The sequence below is a fragment of the Balaenoptera borealis genome, assembly GCF_965194805.1.
Source record: "Balaenoptera borealis genome assembly, chromosome: 9".
In the NCBI taxonomy this organism is placed as follows: Eukaryota; Metazoa; Chordata; class Mammalia; order Artiodactyla; family Balaenopteridae; genus Balaenoptera; species Balaenoptera borealis.
In genome coordinates, this window is record NC_138873.1 from 39692 (window position 1) to 57086 (window position 17395).

General features: G+C 40.1%; 1 protein-coding gene across 14 annotated transcripts; it reads right to left on the reverse strand.

The window, feature by feature from the left end:
• Nucleotides 1-1221: 1221 nt before the first annotated feature.
• Nucleotides 1222-17394, reverse strand: TBP (TATA-box binding protein). 14 transcript variants are annotated; one of them, XM_082405297.1, is made up of 11 exons: nucleotides 17168-17380; nucleotides 15789-16072; nucleotides 13811-13908; nucleotides 13251-13291; nucleotides 12905-13105; nucleotides 10341-10720; nucleotides 7631-7718; nucleotides 5788-5879; nucleotides 4594-4761; nucleotides 3287-3381; nucleotides 1222-2592 (listed from the first exon to the last, which is right to left on the reverse strand). In XM_082405297.1, the coding sequence occupies exons 5-11, from the start codon at nucleotides 12956-12958 to the stop codon at nucleotides 2513-2515; spliced, it is 957 nt and encodes a 318-aa protein (XP_082261423.1). In that variant the 5' UTR covers nucleotides 12959-13105; nucleotides 13251-13291; nucleotides 13811-13908; nucleotides 15789-16072; nucleotides 17168-17380; the 3' UTR covers nucleotides 1222-2512. The 14 variants fall into 14 exon arrangements, with proteins under 14 accessions (XP_082261423.1, XP_082261421.1, XP_082261424.1 ...); XM_082405295.1 differs by lacking the exon at nucleotides 13251-13291 and having other exon boundaries at nucleotides 4633-4761; nucleotides 12905-13108; nucleotides 17168-17394; XM_082405298.1 differs by lacking the exon at nucleotides 13251-13291 and having other exon boundaries at nucleotides 13842-13908.
• Between the last annotated feature and the right edge of the window lies 1 nt (nucleotide 17395).

Sequence of the window (17395 nt, forward strand, 5' to 3'; positions counted from 1 at the left end):
AAAAAATAATTAGAATTTTATCTTTTGCAACCCACTAATGAATTAGTGGATCAATCAGGAGATGACAATCAGACGTTAAATTCCTAACAAACACTACTTACAGTCTTTACAAAGGGATCAAGCCTTTAGATGCAGTCAGCCACTGGCACGAAATGCAGAGAACAGAGGAATACGCTGGCTGCACCTTCCTGAGTTTGCAAATAGCAAGACAAACTAAGAAACTACTAGCCTGGGACTTCCCTGGTGGTCCAGTGGGTAAGACTCTGTGCTCCCAATGCAGGGGGACTGGGTTCGATCCCTGGTCTGGGAACTAGATCCCACATGCATGCCGCAACTAAGACCCGCTGCAGCCTAAATAAATAAAATATTAAAAAAAAAAAAAAAAAAGAAACTACTAGCCAAACAGCCTATAAATTTCCTTAAATGAGATGGCAGGGGAGCTTAAGGAATAAAACAGACATAAAAACATCAATTTATTAAAATGGAAGAGTGAGAGTGACCTATATTGGTGTTTAGGTAACCACTGTAAAAGGATAATGGCTATTGGGGTGGGTGGTGTGGCTGGACTGGAGCATACGGAGTAACAGGAATTCAGTAAAGTGACTGGAAATAAATCTCACCAATAATTTTAAAGTCTTATGAAAAATGCCATTAATAACAAACTAAAATACTTAGGAATTAACTTTTATGTAATGTAAAGCCCTATATGAAAAAAATTACGAAACTTTACTGAAGAACCTAAGAGAAGACTCACACGTGGGGAAACAATTCTTTCTTGAATAGAAGGAGATCATATTGGACTGATGTCTTTCCAATTCATCCATACATTACTGACATCACTAATGATTGGAAAATGCAAGAAAAGGGCCTTTCATACACCATGTTCTCTCTGGAGTGTAATCTGGTATGGATCTATCAAAACCTAGGATGTATAAATGCTCTTAATGCAGTGACTCCTCTTCTAGGCATGTTACTACAGAAATACCTGTACTTATCCACCAATACACATAAAAGGATGTTCCCTGCAGCACCTGTTTATAATAGTGAAACACTACAGATAACATAAATGACCATAATTACGGAAATGGTTAAATACATAAACTTGTGTAACCATCAGATTACACCATCAGATTATATCATGTGGCACCATCAGATTCCATTTCATGGCAGTATGTTTGTCATGGAAAAATGTGTATGATATAGTGACTAAAAAAAGGAAGCTATAAAATCAAACATATGCTTTACTATTTTTTCAATATGATAACAAAAGCACCCCCAAAGGAAAAAATCTGAACAGAAGAGGGCTGGGGAGGTACCCACCAATCCGGTAGTTAACCTGGGGAAACAGACAGAAGGGAGAGGAAGGAAGAAACTTCCTGGTTGTATACCGCTGAGCCGTCTGAAAAAATATTTTTACAATTAAAAAGAAAAACACGCACCCGAACAATGAACCCCAAGAACTTACACATGCTCACCTGATATTCATGAGAAAAACAGATACCTCACCAGTCGGTGGACGACCCCAGCTCTAACACTGAAGGCCTTTGGCTTAGAGCCCGTGTTTGCCACTTACGGGCTCTGTAACCTTGGGCAGACCCTCAGCTGGGGCCTACCTTGCCCTACTTGTGAAAGAGGAACAAAACCTAACTGCAGCTTTTGTGAGAAGGCAACGTATCTGGGAAACGGGAGGTGCTCAATGTATGGGACGTAATAAACACGTTTTGTGAGCAACTTAAAATTTTCAGACAATTCTTCCATTTTCACTGCAACATACAATGAAATGTTGATTGAAACAAACAACAAGCAAGCAAGCAAGCAAACACACTGAAATGGTTTCAGGCATTATATCTAAAATACGACTTTTTAAACAGTATGAGCACATGAATCTTACAAAGTTTCATTTATAACATCAATCTAACACTTTTATAAACAGCATTTATTGTACAGAGTACTCTGAAGGAAGAAAAATATGTACAGCCATTTGTTTTCATTAATACATTTCTATTCTGTCCTGCAATACTGAAAAGGCGGAATGTGGCACAAAAATAACCCATAGGAGTTACAAATTAGAAAACAACACTTTTAAAAAAGATTTTTACTTTTCTGGTAGAAATATAAAAACTGTGGTTTATGGGGAAGAAATTAAACAAAATAAAGTCCAATCGATTGTTGAGGTGGCTTTAACACTTAAAGTTTTGTCCCTTAAACCAACTTGTCAACAGCAGTAAGTGTTTAAAATCTAAATATAAATAAACGGGCAGCGCTGCCCAAATAGCAGCACAGTTCGAGCAACTTACAGTAACACTTCGGTGTTCTCTGTGTAGAAATAATACCCCCTTCCTGGCATCCCTATGGGGTACACATGCAGGAGAGCTTCACCTCGTGCTGCAACCTACAACCGGACATCCATCCTCTCATCACATGGGGCCGTCCACAACACCACTAAATGTACCAGAACTGATTTGTTTTAAAAAAACAAGTGGGTGGGGGAGGCAGGAGTACATGACAGCCATTACGTTGTCTTCCTGAAACCCTTTAGAATAGGGTAGATGTTCTCAAAGGCTTCATAAATTTCTGCTCTGACTTTAGCACCTATGAAGACAAGTTGGAGTAGAGAAGAGTCTGAAACGGCATTTGTTAACATAAAACCACAAGCACAATTCTCTCCACACCCAGTAAGACAGATGCATTAAAACATCAACGATGGACCCTTGTCATAATCCTATTTTTGTTTTTAAGGTGTTATTTTTTTAAGTTGGCTTTTTAAAAAAATTACAAAAGCAGCGCCCCAGGTGACTCCAGCTTCCTTCCCCACAGTCTGCCCATGTGACCGGTGTTGGTCTCTGGACTGTGTCAGAACCCAGCAGGGCAGCAGTGAGTGGCTGAATCTTATTCTCCCAATCGCTGCCTTCAGACAAGCTCTTTTGAATCTTCCTTTGTTGTCGCAACATGATAATGGTGATGAACCCCAAAGTTTTAGACGATGGTACCCAACTTAAAACGCCATCTGTTATGCAATGTAATGCCCACCTCCCCCTTCCCCCCCAAGGTCAGGCTTCAGCTGAAGCACCAGCAGGGCTGTGCTCTGACTGCCCTCGGCTCACTCCCTCTGCTGGGTACGTTTCCCGTCAGAGTGTCAGGGTCAGGGGAAGAGGAAAAAGGGGCAAAGCTTCTTTACAAGTAACTAGTCAACTGTCCCGACAATGTGGTATTACTTCTTAGCACTGAGAAAATGCCATTCTTCACACTTTCAAAACTTCGAACAGTACTTCCTGTTGCAACTTACCTGTTAATACAACTTTTCCAGAAACAAAAATAAGGAGAACAATTCTCGGTTTGATCATTCTGTAGATTAAACCAGGAAATAACTCTGGCTCATAACTAGAAGGAAAATGGCAGAAACAGTTTAGAAATTAACAGCTGCTCATGCCTTTAGGAAAAATGGGGACCTGAACAAGGGAAAGTACTGGGTAAGCAGCACACTAATGAGGAGGTGAAGCCCAATTCTTAAGTAGCATCACAGGAGAGAGTACTCAAGGCCAGGGAGGCCAACTTGTAACTGGCACTTGAAGACCAACTAACTCTATTTCTAATGAATCTGGATTTCTGGACATAAGAACAAGAGCTTTGTAAGTATGTTCTATAGTCTCCGACCTTTATCAAGTTTCATTCTGGACAAGTTTACACCAACTTACAAGAGCCCAATAATCATTTATTTATAAGATCTGACAGTCACACAGTTTACCTTCTAATCATTCACATCTCATCTCCTTAAACTGAAATATCTCTAGCTGTTAACTTTGTTCAGGCAATTTAACCAAAGTGATAGAAAAGATACTAGTAGGAGACTGAATCTTTCCCTGACTATGCTGTCTGACTAAATGCACTATTGGTATGTTTTATTCTAATCCTAGTAATCTCATTTTCTTAGTTAGAGAGATTGAAAACAGTTAGGATGTGTGACTGTGTTTAACCTAGTGGAAAATTCAAGATAGGCTTCTCTGAGGAAGAGATGCTGGGGTGGATATGTGAAATGCCAGTGGGACTTTCCTAGGTGAAAAGTGAAATAAGAGTGTGCCAGGTATAAAAGTGGGACGTGCAAGGGCCCTGGTGCAATAAGGGCATGATAAGCCTTGGGGGTGCTACGAGCAGAGAGGCTGGAGAGGTGGGCAGGGACTACCTGCCTTGTAAGTCTTCGTCAGGAAGTAGCAGGGAAAATAAATGTTGCCTAGCACAAAAGATTCAAACAACTGGGGAAAAAACTGATACAAGAGGTTGTGGACTTTGTTCATGCATTTAAAATGTATTTAGTGAGCAATAAAATGATAAAACATACAGAAGGGGAATCAATTTCATCCCAGTAAAGGGGAGTTTTGGGTGTCGTTAAGTGAAATGACAGGGAAGTAGGAGGCTGGTGAGAATAACAGGTGTTACCAAAGACATCAGGAAGAAACTTCAACAATAAATATACCTATAAGTATATCATTTGTTCTTACATATTAAGTAGTTTGCATATGTTTTATCATGAACAGTGTTTCAATAAATTATAAATTAATTGTTGCCAAAAGCAATCACAATCCATTTCAGACTCACCTACTGAACTGTTGGTGGGTAAGCACAAGGCCTTCTAACCTTATAGGGAACTTCACGTCGCAGCTCCCCACCATGTTCTGAATCTTGAAGTCCAAGAACTTAGCTGGAAAACCCAACTTCTGTACAACCCTGGCATATTTTCTTGCTGCTAGTCTGGACTGTTCTTCACTAGGGAAAGAAAAAGTGAAATATTCATACTCAAAGACAGCTAAAATAGTTATTTAGATGAAAAACTTATAAAAAGCCCAAATTAGGAAAGATATTTTATAAAGTGTAAACTGGTCACCCCTTCCAATAAAGAAAAGCTCAACAGACATTAACAGTTTTATGTACAAAGTATTCCTGTGTCCTTGACAGAAAACTTAGGCCTACCAAAATGAATCCTTTCAATTCACCAAATTACTGATAGTCCTAGATTTTTTTTAAAAAAATATTTATTTATTTATTTGGCTGTGCCGGGTCTTAGTTGCAGCACACGGGATCTTCATTGCAGCACGTGGGATCGTTAGTTGCGGCATGTGGAATCTTTAGTTGTGGCATGCAAACTCTTAGTTGCCGCATGTGGGATTTAATTCCCTGACCAGGGATCGAACCCGGGCCGCCTGCATTGGGAGCGCAGAGTCTTAAGCCACTGGACTACCAGAGAAGTCCCGACAGCCCTAGATTTTACACATCATCACCATTATCATTAATATTATTGTAGTTGAGCTCACAAGTTTCTACTGAGATGAAAACTAACAAGCTTCATTTGGACAGGAAAATAATGATGAGACTTATACTCAAAGAATGCATACACTAATTCCTCTTTTATGTGAAGTCTTTCTTTATCCATTCCTAGAAGTCATCTCTTGGACAAAACTATGACTTAGCAGGGCAGGGCTCACGTAACAAAAGCAGAATGAAAGCAGTATCATCGTCGACAAAAGGCTCTCAAGTGCAGGGTCATGAATGACAAAAATGAGGCATGCATACATGCTGAATTGTATGGAAATAAGGTGATAGCATACACCCTAAACTAATGCCTGATTTTAAGAAAATGAACTTACTGCTGTCTAAAAGTGATGAGAATCAACTATTTTAATAAGAAAGCAACAATAACATTTTATTAAAGTATTAGCCTAACACCTAGAAACCATGACACAGCCATTTCTTTCGTAACATACAGACCAGGACAATGAACTCCTTTAAACCCACCTCTTGGCTCCTGTGCACACCATCTTCCCAGAACTGAATATCAGTGCAGTGGTCCGGGGCTCTCTTATTCTCATGATTACAGCAGCAAACCGCTAAAACAGCCAGAGACAATAGTTAATGATGTCATGCCAGACTGCTGACTTCTGTCAGGAGAACTAGACAATGAGAAAGAACACCCCAAATAGGAAGAAGGACCTGGTACTTAGACAGTTATCAAGATATCTGTCGTGTTTCCATACAGGACTCCCTCACATCACCATGTGCCACACATCTTTTGCATACGGAGCAAACATATAAGCTGTGACTGCTAAGGCGGTTGGACCGAGATCTCTGTGTTCTGTCATACACATCCCAACAACTGAAGACAAGGAATATGCAAAATATTTTTCTTTAACTATACATTTTGTTTTATTAATTTTTTTTAGGCAAATCTACTGAAAAACCTTTTCCACCTCCAGAAGGAATTAATAAATCAGATTACAAGCATATCAACGCATAGTGACGTTACCTCCTGTTTCCAATACTTTTAGAAACTGAATTGGTGGATTGGCATTTATATAAATGCAATGGCCTCAGTGATTAGGTTACATGATATAAAGCAAAAAATTAGTTTCAAAATAACTGAAATTTTAATATCTGCTATCCAATTACACATGAAAAAATTTGTATTATTTCTAATCAAGATCACTCTTTGACAAATTAGATTGCTTTCACAATTTTAGTTTAAAAACTACTATATGTCTTCTCTCTGATTTTACCACCATGTAAAAATGTTAGCATTATATTCTAGTTTATACAAGTCCCAGGAAATGCCTAATTATTTTGCATTTCCTAAATTCCCTCTACTGGTTTTATTGCTTGGATAACTAATATCATTTCATTAGAAAAAATTATGTAAAATCATGTATTCAACTTAATAAAATTCTGACAAAAGATTCTTATAATGCTACACTCATATGGATTTGCCATATGCATTAGGCTGTTATTTTTTTTTGTTTAATAAATTTATTTATTTTATTTATTTATTTTTGGCTGCGTTGGGTCTTCATTGCTGTGCACGGGCTTTCTCTAGTTGTGGCAAGCGGGGGCTACTCTTCCTTGCAGTGCGCGGGCTTCTCATTGCGGTGGCTTCTCATGTTGCAGAGCACGGGCTCTAGGCGTGCGGGCCTCAGTAGTTGTGGCTCACGGGCTCTAGAGCGCAGGCTCAGTAGCTGTGGTGCACGGGCTTAGGTGCTCCGCGGCATGTGGGATCGTCCCAGAGCAGGGATCGAACCCATGTCCCCTGTACTGGCAGGGGGATTCTTAACCACTGCGCCACCAGGGAAGTCCTAGGCTATTATCTTAAAATCAGAAAACTTGTAGGTATTTTTCCCTTAATCTTTTTATTATAACAAAATTGGCAGTTATACAAAGGTAGAAAATATAATAAACTTCTTGTACTTATTATCCAACTTTAACAATTATTAACTTTTGGCTAATCTTGTTTCATCCATATGCCCCTTTCCCAATTCTCCAACTGGATTATTCTGAAGTAAATTCCAGGTAGCATGGCATTCTATTCTATATAGTTTTCAAAACATAAATGGGATCATACTATATATTTTGTTCTGTAACTTCACATGATCCCCTCACAATGGATATGTCAAACTTTATCTTGTGGACTGCTTTATTCCTAGAGTCTCTTACTTGGCAGCTATTCAATAAAAATGCTGCATATTTTGCTTTAAATCCTTGTTTTGCTGGTGTCAACAAACTTAAACACAACATATTCTTTTTGATCTAGAGACCTTTGGAAGAAAATTCTGTATTATTATAGTCTGAAATACATTAAAATTGTTCTGACCTTGGGATTATATTCAGCATTCCGGGCACGAAGTGCAATGGTCTTTAGGTCAAGTTTACAACCAAGATTCACTGTGGATACAATATTTCTGTAAGAAATTAGAAAAGAAAACATGATTATTTACTGTTAGTGTTAGATGATTACCTAGAAATCGTATTCTTTCATTAGAACTAATTTAATGAAATTTAATGAGATTAAATTAGTTTAATTTAAACTATCTTAATTTTTTAAATTAAAATTTTAAAAAATTGCTGACATTAAGTGTTTAAACAAGTACCAAACACCATGCCAACATTTTACAAAGATAATCTCACTTAATACTTACAATGCACTATGAAGTAATAACTATTAATACTGCCATTTTCAGATGAAGAAGCTGAGGCTTAAATGGGGGTAACTTGCTCTGTATACACATGGCTCCTAAGTGAGGTATGACTTTCTCACTTCTCTCAAAATAAGTATCTTTTGGAAGAACAGAAGTTCAATTATCTTTGACAAAGGAAGAAAACCAGTGTTTTCCTCTGATTAACCCTCAGTAAGTCAGGAAAAACAAACATCACCATTTATTATCTGGGTCCAATGAACACTTTTCATTTTTTAATATTCTTATATAATTTTATAAATAACTTATAAATTAGTTGTAACATCACTCTCTTGTGAATACTGATCCCAGATTGCAAATACATCTCCAACTGTTCCAGCTCATGGCTGCTTCTGGGTCTTTTTTTTGCACTGTCAAAATGCAATACCTTTGAAAACTTGATGGCTCATAATTAGGTTGAAAAGAGGATAGGTGTCTTCTTTAATACACAACTGTAATGCCAGTTAGGATGATCAACTCAATGCTCTCATTTCTACATCACCTATTTCCTTCCAATCAATTTTACATACACAAGTTCACAGAACTTTCTTATAATCTATTTTATTTCTGTAGAATTGGTAGTAACATCGCTACTTCCTTTTCTGATTTTAGTAATTTGAGTCTTCCCTTTTTTTGTTAGTCTAACTAAACGTTTGTTGATTTTTTTCAAAGAACCAACCTTTTGTTTCACTGATTTTCTCTATTGCTTTTCTTTTCTCTATTTCATTTCTCTCTGCCCTAATCTTTACTATTTCCTTCCTTCTGCTAGCTTTGGGGTTAGTTTGTTCTTTTTTTAGTTGTAATGTTAAGTTATTGATTTGAAATATTTCTTGTTTTTTAATGTGATCATTTATAGGTATAAATTTCACCCATAGCACCACATTTGCTGCATCCCGTATGTTTTAGTATGTTGCATTTTTGTTTTCATTTGTCTATAAGTATTTTCTAACTGCCCCTGTGATCTTCAATCCATTGGCTGTTTAAAAGTGTGTTATTTGGACTTCCCTGGTGGCGCAGTGGTTAAGAATCCGCCTGCCAATGCAGGGGACACGGGTTTGAGCCCTCGTCTGGGAAGATCCCACATGCCGCGGAGCAACTAAGCCCATGCACCACAACTACTGAGCCTGCGCTCTAGAGCCCACGAGCCACAACTACTGAGCCCACGCACCGCAATGAAGAGTAGCCCCTGCTCGCTGCAACTAGAGAAAGCGCGCGCGCGCAGCAACGAAAACCCAACACAGCCAAAAATAAAAATAAATAAATAAGTTTATAACAAAAATAAATTAAAAAAATAAAAGTATGTTATTTAATTTCTACAATCTTGTGAATTTTCTGGGACGCTTTGTGGAATACCAGAAATATTACGGTGTTGGCAAGAAACAAACACCCCATCTGAACTGGGTAGAATTTACGATTTAAACCAAAGGTGGAAATTAAATGCACACAGGAGCCAGGTAAGTGTGCAGGACAATAGGGTATGGTGTTTATAGAGGTGAGCTAACAAGTGCTTATCTTTCTAAAATCATTAAGATTAAAATTATTTTGTTTTTTAAATTGTTTCAGATCAAACAAACACCCAAGGCAAGATTTAGGTCACTGGATAACAGTCAGGATCCATGGCTAAACACTACTTAGTTCTAAAAATGATCAGGAATGACTTACAAGAAAACTGGGTAACACAGTTGTTACAAATAACCCCTGATGTGGCCATAAACTTCCTAAAGGCAAAAGCTATATACTTCTCAGTGACTTTAACAATATTTGTTTGTTTTTCAGGAAGGATAAATTTTCCCTACCCATCCCCTACCCAGTTCTGTTATATATAGGATCTAATTCAATTAGATAGAAAAATACATTTAGGACAAGAACAGCCATCCTCAGCTTGTGGAAAGGGCACAGTTCTTCAAAAATTTACATGCAGCCCTTACAATAACCAATGAAGGAAAACAAGGACCACTATGAACTATAATGATTCTGTGACTAAGTTATTAATCTTCCCAAAGATTAAAAATATCACAAGGGAAGGAGACTACATAAAGCTTCATTTGGTAAATCAGCTACAGCAAAATGTCTACAATAACAATAATGCAATCCAAATTGGACTTCATTGGCCCAAGCATATAAGCACAGCTACTAAATTTCTCAAGATGTTATGAGAGCCTTTTACTGGGGGCACTGACTCACTAAGACAGCTTTCCTTTTCTTTCTCAAGTGAGAGATAAAGCGCGTTTGGATGCATGGTCACCATTAGTGCCACACAAATCAATCAATCCATCTGAGAACAAAGAACAGCAGCACAGCTCCAGGGGACCCTCCAGGGCAGGGAAAGGACGTCCAACAAGTACTCACTGCAGCTGCGGCACAATCCCAGAGCTCTCCGAGGCAGGCGTGGCGGGGGTAATGGGGGTCATGGGCGTCATGGGGGAGGGATACAGCGGAGTGGTGCCCGGCAAGGGCGCGGTCGTAAGAGTCTGTGAGTGGAAGAGCTGTGGTGTCTGGCCGGAGGCCCCCTGGGTTGCCTGCTGGGACGTCGACTGCTGAACGGCTGCCGCTGCCGCCTGCTGCTGCTGCTGCTGCTGCTGCTGTTGCTGCTGCTGCTGCTGCTGCTGCTGCCTCTGCTGCTCTTCCAACACAGACAGACTGTTGCTGCTCTGAATGGGCTGCGGAGTCAGTCCTGTGCCATACGGCATCATCGGACTAAAGATAGGGATTCCAGGAGTCATGGCACCCTGTGGGAAGTTAGGAGAGCAACGGGTTAGGCTGGCTGCTGTGAGTGTCTGCACGACTTGGCTGGTAGAACAGCAGGTGAGATTTGCAAAGACAGGCCCCTTCCGAGTACAAATGGGGTTATTTCGCAGTAATGGGGAGGAACTTGCTATTCTTACACACATCACTTTCTTCTTCAACATAACACAGTAGCTAAGAGCTTAGGATGTGGACGTAGACCTGGGTGTGAAATCCAACTCTGCTACTTACAACACGTGAGAATTTAAGGAAGCTCCTTAACCCTTCAGGCTCTACAGGATAACAATGCTCTAAGACTTAGAAAAAATCGAGAACTTCTACTCTTTGAAAGATACCATTCAGAAAATTAAAACTTTGGACTTCCCTGGTGGTCCAGTGGTTAAGAACCTGTCTCGTAATACAGGGGACGCCGGTTCAATCCCTGGTCAGGGAACTAAGATCCCACAGGCTGCGGGGCAACTAAGCCCATGTGCCACAACTAGAGAGCCTGAGTGCCGCAACTACAGAGCCCATGTGCTCTGGATTCTGTGCACCACAATTAGAGAGAAGTCCGTGCACCACAACTAGAGAGAAGCCCACGTGCCGCAACGAAAGATCCCATGTGGCACAACTAAGACCCTACGCAGCCAAAAAAATAAAATAAATAAATATTTTTTTAAAAAAGAATTAAAAATTAAGCCAAAGACTACGAGAAAACATCTACCATACATATATCTGAGACAGAACTTGTATCCAGACTACAAAAAAAACAATCAAAATTCAATAAAAGATGAAAAAATAGACCAATAAAGAATGGGCAAAAGATGTGAAGGACATTTTACACATGAAGATCTGTAAATAGCTAATAAGCACCTGACAAGATCATAAGTCAACAGGAAAATGCTTGTACTTCTAGAATGGCTGAAGTAAAAACCCAAGTGCTGGTGAGAATGTGGAGCAACTAGAACTCTCACAGGTCGCTGGCAGAGCTTCAGAACACACTTTCTTATAAAGTTAAACACGCACTTACACAATGACCCAGCAATCCCACTCCTGAGTACTCACCCAAGAGAAACAAAAACATAGCAGACATGGAGAATGTACACAAACATACAGCACCTTTATTCATAATGGCCCCAACCTGGAAACAACCCTAATGTCAGCAACTGGAAAATGGACAAACTGTGGTACACCCATACAACAGAGTGCTACTTGGTGATAAAAAGGAACTTGCTGATATACAGAGAAGACAGACACAAAAAAAGCATATACTGGTATGATGCCATTTGCATGATATTCTAGAGTACGCAAAACTATCTCTAACTCTGGAAAGCAGATCAGTAGTTGCCTGGAGCTAGGGGAGTGACTGCAAAGGGGCAGGAAGGGATTTTTAGGGTGATGGAAATGTTCCATAACTTTCACAGGTGCATACACTTATCAAAACACATACTTAAAATGGGTGTTTTTGGACTTCCCTGGTGGCACGGTGCATAAGAATCCACCTGCCAATGCAGGGGAAACAGGTTCGATCCCTGGTCTGGGAAGATCCCACATGCCACAGGGTAGTGAAGCCCGTGCACCACAACTACTGAGCCTGTGCTCTAGGGCCCACGTGCCACAACTACTGAAGCCCACACACCTAGAGCCCATGCTCTGCAACAAGAGAAGCCACCACAAGAAGAAGCCCGCTCACCGCAATTAGAGAAAGCCCGCGTGCAGCAACAAAGACCCAACGGAGCCAAAAACAAAATTAAATCTTAAAAGAAAAAGAGTGTTTTTATTTAAGTATGTAAACTACATTTCAACAGAAGTTACTTAAAAAATTTAAAAGTAGCTACATTATTTGGAACCTTAAACATAAAAATGAAAAGATAAAACTAGAAAATAATTTGGCTAGAGTTATCTCCAAAATCAAACACACTATAATCACTCGGACCACTTTCATAAGTGTTTATCAAAAGATTAAGTTTTATAGACAAATATACATTTTAGCTTCCAAACAAACTCCCCAAATCAAAGACTATCATGCCTATTTAAAGCCTAATAGAACTTCTCAATGAAATAAAGGAGGCTTAAAAAATATAAATCCATTTTCAACAACAGATGGTTAAATTCCCTTGCTTCCCTTTTACACTGTCTCTAACAATGCAGATTCTGTCCTACGTGTACCCTCCCTCCAGTTGTGTTACCTGAGGGGAGGCCAGGCCCTGGGCATAGGGTGGGAGGCTGTTGTTCTGATCCATGAGGTTCACTTTCTTCTCGGCAAATCAAAAACCTTTGGACTGGGAATCACCGCGGCACTCAGTCTTCTCCTAGAGCATCCCCAGCACACTCTTAGCGACTTCCGCAACTCTCTGGGTTATCTTCATGCACACCAAGAAACAGGGACGCTGCTTTGAAAAACGTTTGAAGTTTAACGTAAGAATACAGGTAAGCTATACAGTCTTATAAACCAGTTTCATGGTTAAACAAAAAACAAACAAACAAAGAATGAAAAAAACCAACGAAACTATTTTGGAATATATTTCTTTTTACCTTACAAAGCTGAAATCTTATTCCTTCCACATTTCCTGTGACTGCATGCAAAATTACCAACAGGACAAAAAATTGGTTTTTTATGTGTTTAATTTATAGTCTTATAATGTTAAAAATTAAGATACATAATCAACATTAAAAACTTTTGGGGAAAAACACCCAGGGAAAACAAATTCCTAAGGAACCTGTCACATCTGAGTAGAAATATTTATTATGCACTGTATACACAGCGCTATTAGGCTAAATTCAAGTTTTAAAATATTCCATTCAGCATTCTATCCTCTACAATGTCTTGGGCATTAAGTTTAATAAATTTTGAATTGGATCCAATACACTTTAGTGTGCTCATTTATTGAACAACTACTTTAAATAAAACACTGTGATAGAAACCGTACAGACATAAAAATAAGCATCATGTTTTTATATATGTAATAACTTTACTTCTTCAGAACACATATATACAAACTATGCCTGTATCTGGCTTTCCTCAAATCATCTCTTTACTGGCTACACGTTTGAAATTTCTTTTAGTCAAAAGAACCGAGTGACTGATGAACTACCTCTTATTGTTTAGTTCAGATGGACTCCTACCGTGCTCGGGGCTGCTGTGGGAACTGACCGATTCAAACAGGACCGATTAACACCTCAAGAACAGCATCTAATTATCACACAGTAAGCACAGGATAAATGTTAGCTATTGTTATTAGATTTCAGTTTAAACATTACCATCTAATAAGATATTCTCACACAGAACTTACAGATCTTAAAGTTACAAGTTATACGTCAAAGACACACATGTAACTCAAGCACGTACTGGTACAAAATAGGCACTCAGAAAGAATCTGATAATGACTTTGAAAGGACAAAGGACTCCAAAGACTATATATCCTACATATTCATCAATGGAAAACAGACCAAAAAAAAGAGAAAACTCTGCTTCAGAAAACATGAGACATTTAAGAAAATTATGCTCTTTCGGACACTGTTATCCTCTTACAACAACAGAACTGCTGCAAATATAAAAATGAAGAGGCATTTGATCCCTGGCATCAAAGAGTTCAATTTGAAGGGTTTGTAAATAATCACTGCAAAACTTCAGTGCTATAATAGCAGATATGCACTATGCTAAGCCCCGTGAGTGAAGAAATCAGCAATCTATGTCTTTGTAATCTCTGTACTTAGTACAGGGCCTGGCATATAGTATGTGATCATGAATGAATGCATACATGCCACACAAGACAATATAACTGCCAAGTGTTCTGAAGAGTATGTTCATAAAGCAGGGACCATACGGCCTGGGTCTAGCAAGGAGAGAAGGAATTTACATCCAGCATTTCAGGCAGAAGAAAGATCAAGCAGAAAGAGACAAACACTGAAAGAGCATGCAGTATGCAAGCAACAAATTTAGCATGACTGCATGCAATGTTCCTGCAGGGGATGAGACAGCAAATATAAGTGGGGTCATATTATCAGGATTTTAAGTCATTATTACATAAGCAATACGAGCAGTGACAAGGTTTTGCAGTGCACCATGAGTAGATCTACTCTGGCAAGACTGTGGATGAATTCCAAGAGATAAAACTGGAGGCTGGAAGTTCGGTTTAAGACTCACTGCTGTGGTTCAGGCAAGAGCTAATGAGGGCAGGATGTAAACCACTCATTAATATGACTACAGATTATCCAGAAACTGGTGGCTCCAGACCCCTTTTTACAAACTAAGTCTAGAGAAGAAATCTGAGGAACTAGGTTGAGGCCTCATGTTACCATTTTCAGAGCTCATCTCTCATTCCCAGTGATGGAACTGACCATCTTTCCTCCCCTGTGTCATTAAAACCGCACAAGTACTACCGCACTACTTTATCCTCACAAAAGAGAGTTGTTTGCAGAATCTCCTCATTTTTTAGTCAAATTCGATAGTTTTTGGAGATAATCACTGATGAGGGAAAAGACTCAATTAATTCTGCATAGCCTTCTAGTGACTGCATATGTCAGTCAAACATAACCTTTTCGGAGACGCCTACCTGGAGTTTTAAACGAGAAAACCACACAGTCCAGGGCCTAGAGAGGGAGACCTTGTAAGGAAAGTGGTGTGTATTTGTATCTTACGCTCTAGCGGCCTCTGACAAAACGTTAAAAAGTCTCAAGCGCAACTTTATTATAAAACCACCACTGCTGGTAGCAAAACAGGTGGGCACAGGCCAGGGTGAATCTGCCTTTCAATATCGAGAAAAATTAACGGATGGCAGGACATAAAGACTCCGCGTCTTGGAAGAGCGGGACTGTCCTGCCCCAGGCCCCTCCCAGCACCCTGCACCCCACGCTCGTACAATGGGAAGCCGCTTTCGAACCACGGCAGAGGAAGGCACCCGGCGGGGTCGGCAGCCGGTACAGGCCGAAGCTGCGGCAGCACGAGCAGGAGGAACAGCCCCCGCGCGGTCTCCCCATCCATTCCGCGCCTCCTCCCACCATCACCCCAGGGCCCCGCTGCAGTGGTCACCTCTACACGAAACCTCAGAGAAAAGCTAAAAGGGCTGTTACCTGGAGTCACTGCAGAGACAACTACCGGTCGGCGAACACGAAGTTTAGCCGCAAACGGCCAAGGCGCCCGCTACGGCGACCGTTCCCGACCCTACAGAACTCCTGGCGCGCGTTGTTAACGTCACTTCCGCCAGTTCCGCCCTCGGCTTCGGCCGGCTACCCGCCGCGGAGCGCCGGCCATGGGAAGAGTGGGCGTTGCGTCACTTCCTGTGATTTGCTGGGTATTCGGCTTAAGGGAAACAAGGGGCGGGGCGGAGCTCTTCTGCCTTCCGGGCGAGGCCACCCTGCCAGAGTATTTTACGATTGGTTGTTGCTGGATGTAGTAGGCAAGACATTGATTTTTAAATGTTGACTGTTTAAACCCACTAGCGGTGTGACATTTAGCAAGTTACCAGACCTCTCCACCTCAGTTTCTTCGTCTGTAGGATGGAGTAATAATAGCACGTGTCCTCTAAGGATTGTGAGATGGATTAAGGAAATGCATGAACAGTGCCTGGCACATGGTAAGCATGTTAGCTAGTCTCAAACATGTAGAATGATAAACAAACAAACAAACAAAAAAACACCTGGTTTACAAATTCGATTATATTTTAATTCTGCTGCTACCATCTTATGCAGTATTTTCACATTGGTCACAAAGAGACTATAGGTAGTTGGACCCCAGAGTACCTCTCCTATGGTTCATTTAGGCATAATTACATGTTGTAATGCTTGTTAATTTGCTTCCTTTGTACTTAATATAATCAATGAGGTTGTGAGCCCCTTAAGGATAGGAAATGTTTTACAGAATTTTTGTGTCCAGGACGGTACCTGAATAAGTACAATACTTCTCTGTCCATAACCATCAAAGAAAATCCTTTGTTTACAGTAAAGTATGGGGAAAGTTTTAATTAAAAAAGTACTTTTCAAAAATCTTTTCTGCTTCCAGAATTGCATGTATATATCAGACAGTCCATTCGATATTAGCCAGCTGCTTGCTTGCTTTTTTACATAACATTTTTAAATTGTAAAATATAATATTCATATAAAGAAGTACATAAACCCATGTACAGATTAACAGACGGTATTAAATCAAGTAAAGACAACCGGTACTGCCGGCTCCACGACCCCCTACCCGTCCCCAGCCACACAGGCCCTTCCTACCCACTGTGTACCCCTAAGGTATATAGTATGTATTCTTTCGCTCAACGTCGGAAGACTCATCCATGTTGATGTGCCTTCGCTCTAGCTGAAGTAGGTTAATTTTTTTGCTGTGACACACCGCTCAGTTGCTTTATCCATTCTGCAGTTTATGGACATTTAGCTCATTTCCACTTTGGGGCCATTAAGAACAATGTTTTATGAACATTCTTACACGTCTTTCTGGCTAGGGTACATACCTCGGCGTGAAACTGCTGGGTCATGATGCGTGTGTATTTTCAACTATGCCGAGTAATGCCAATCCCTGTTCGAAATATGGCTGTACCAATTTACGCTCCAGTAGAGTCTTCGAGCTTCCGTTGCTCCATAGTTTTGCCAATTTCTTTGTAAGGTCAGACTTTAAAATTTTTATCCATCAGGAGTGATTTCGAATGTTTCCTTGGGAGAGAAAGCCTTTACCTCGCTGT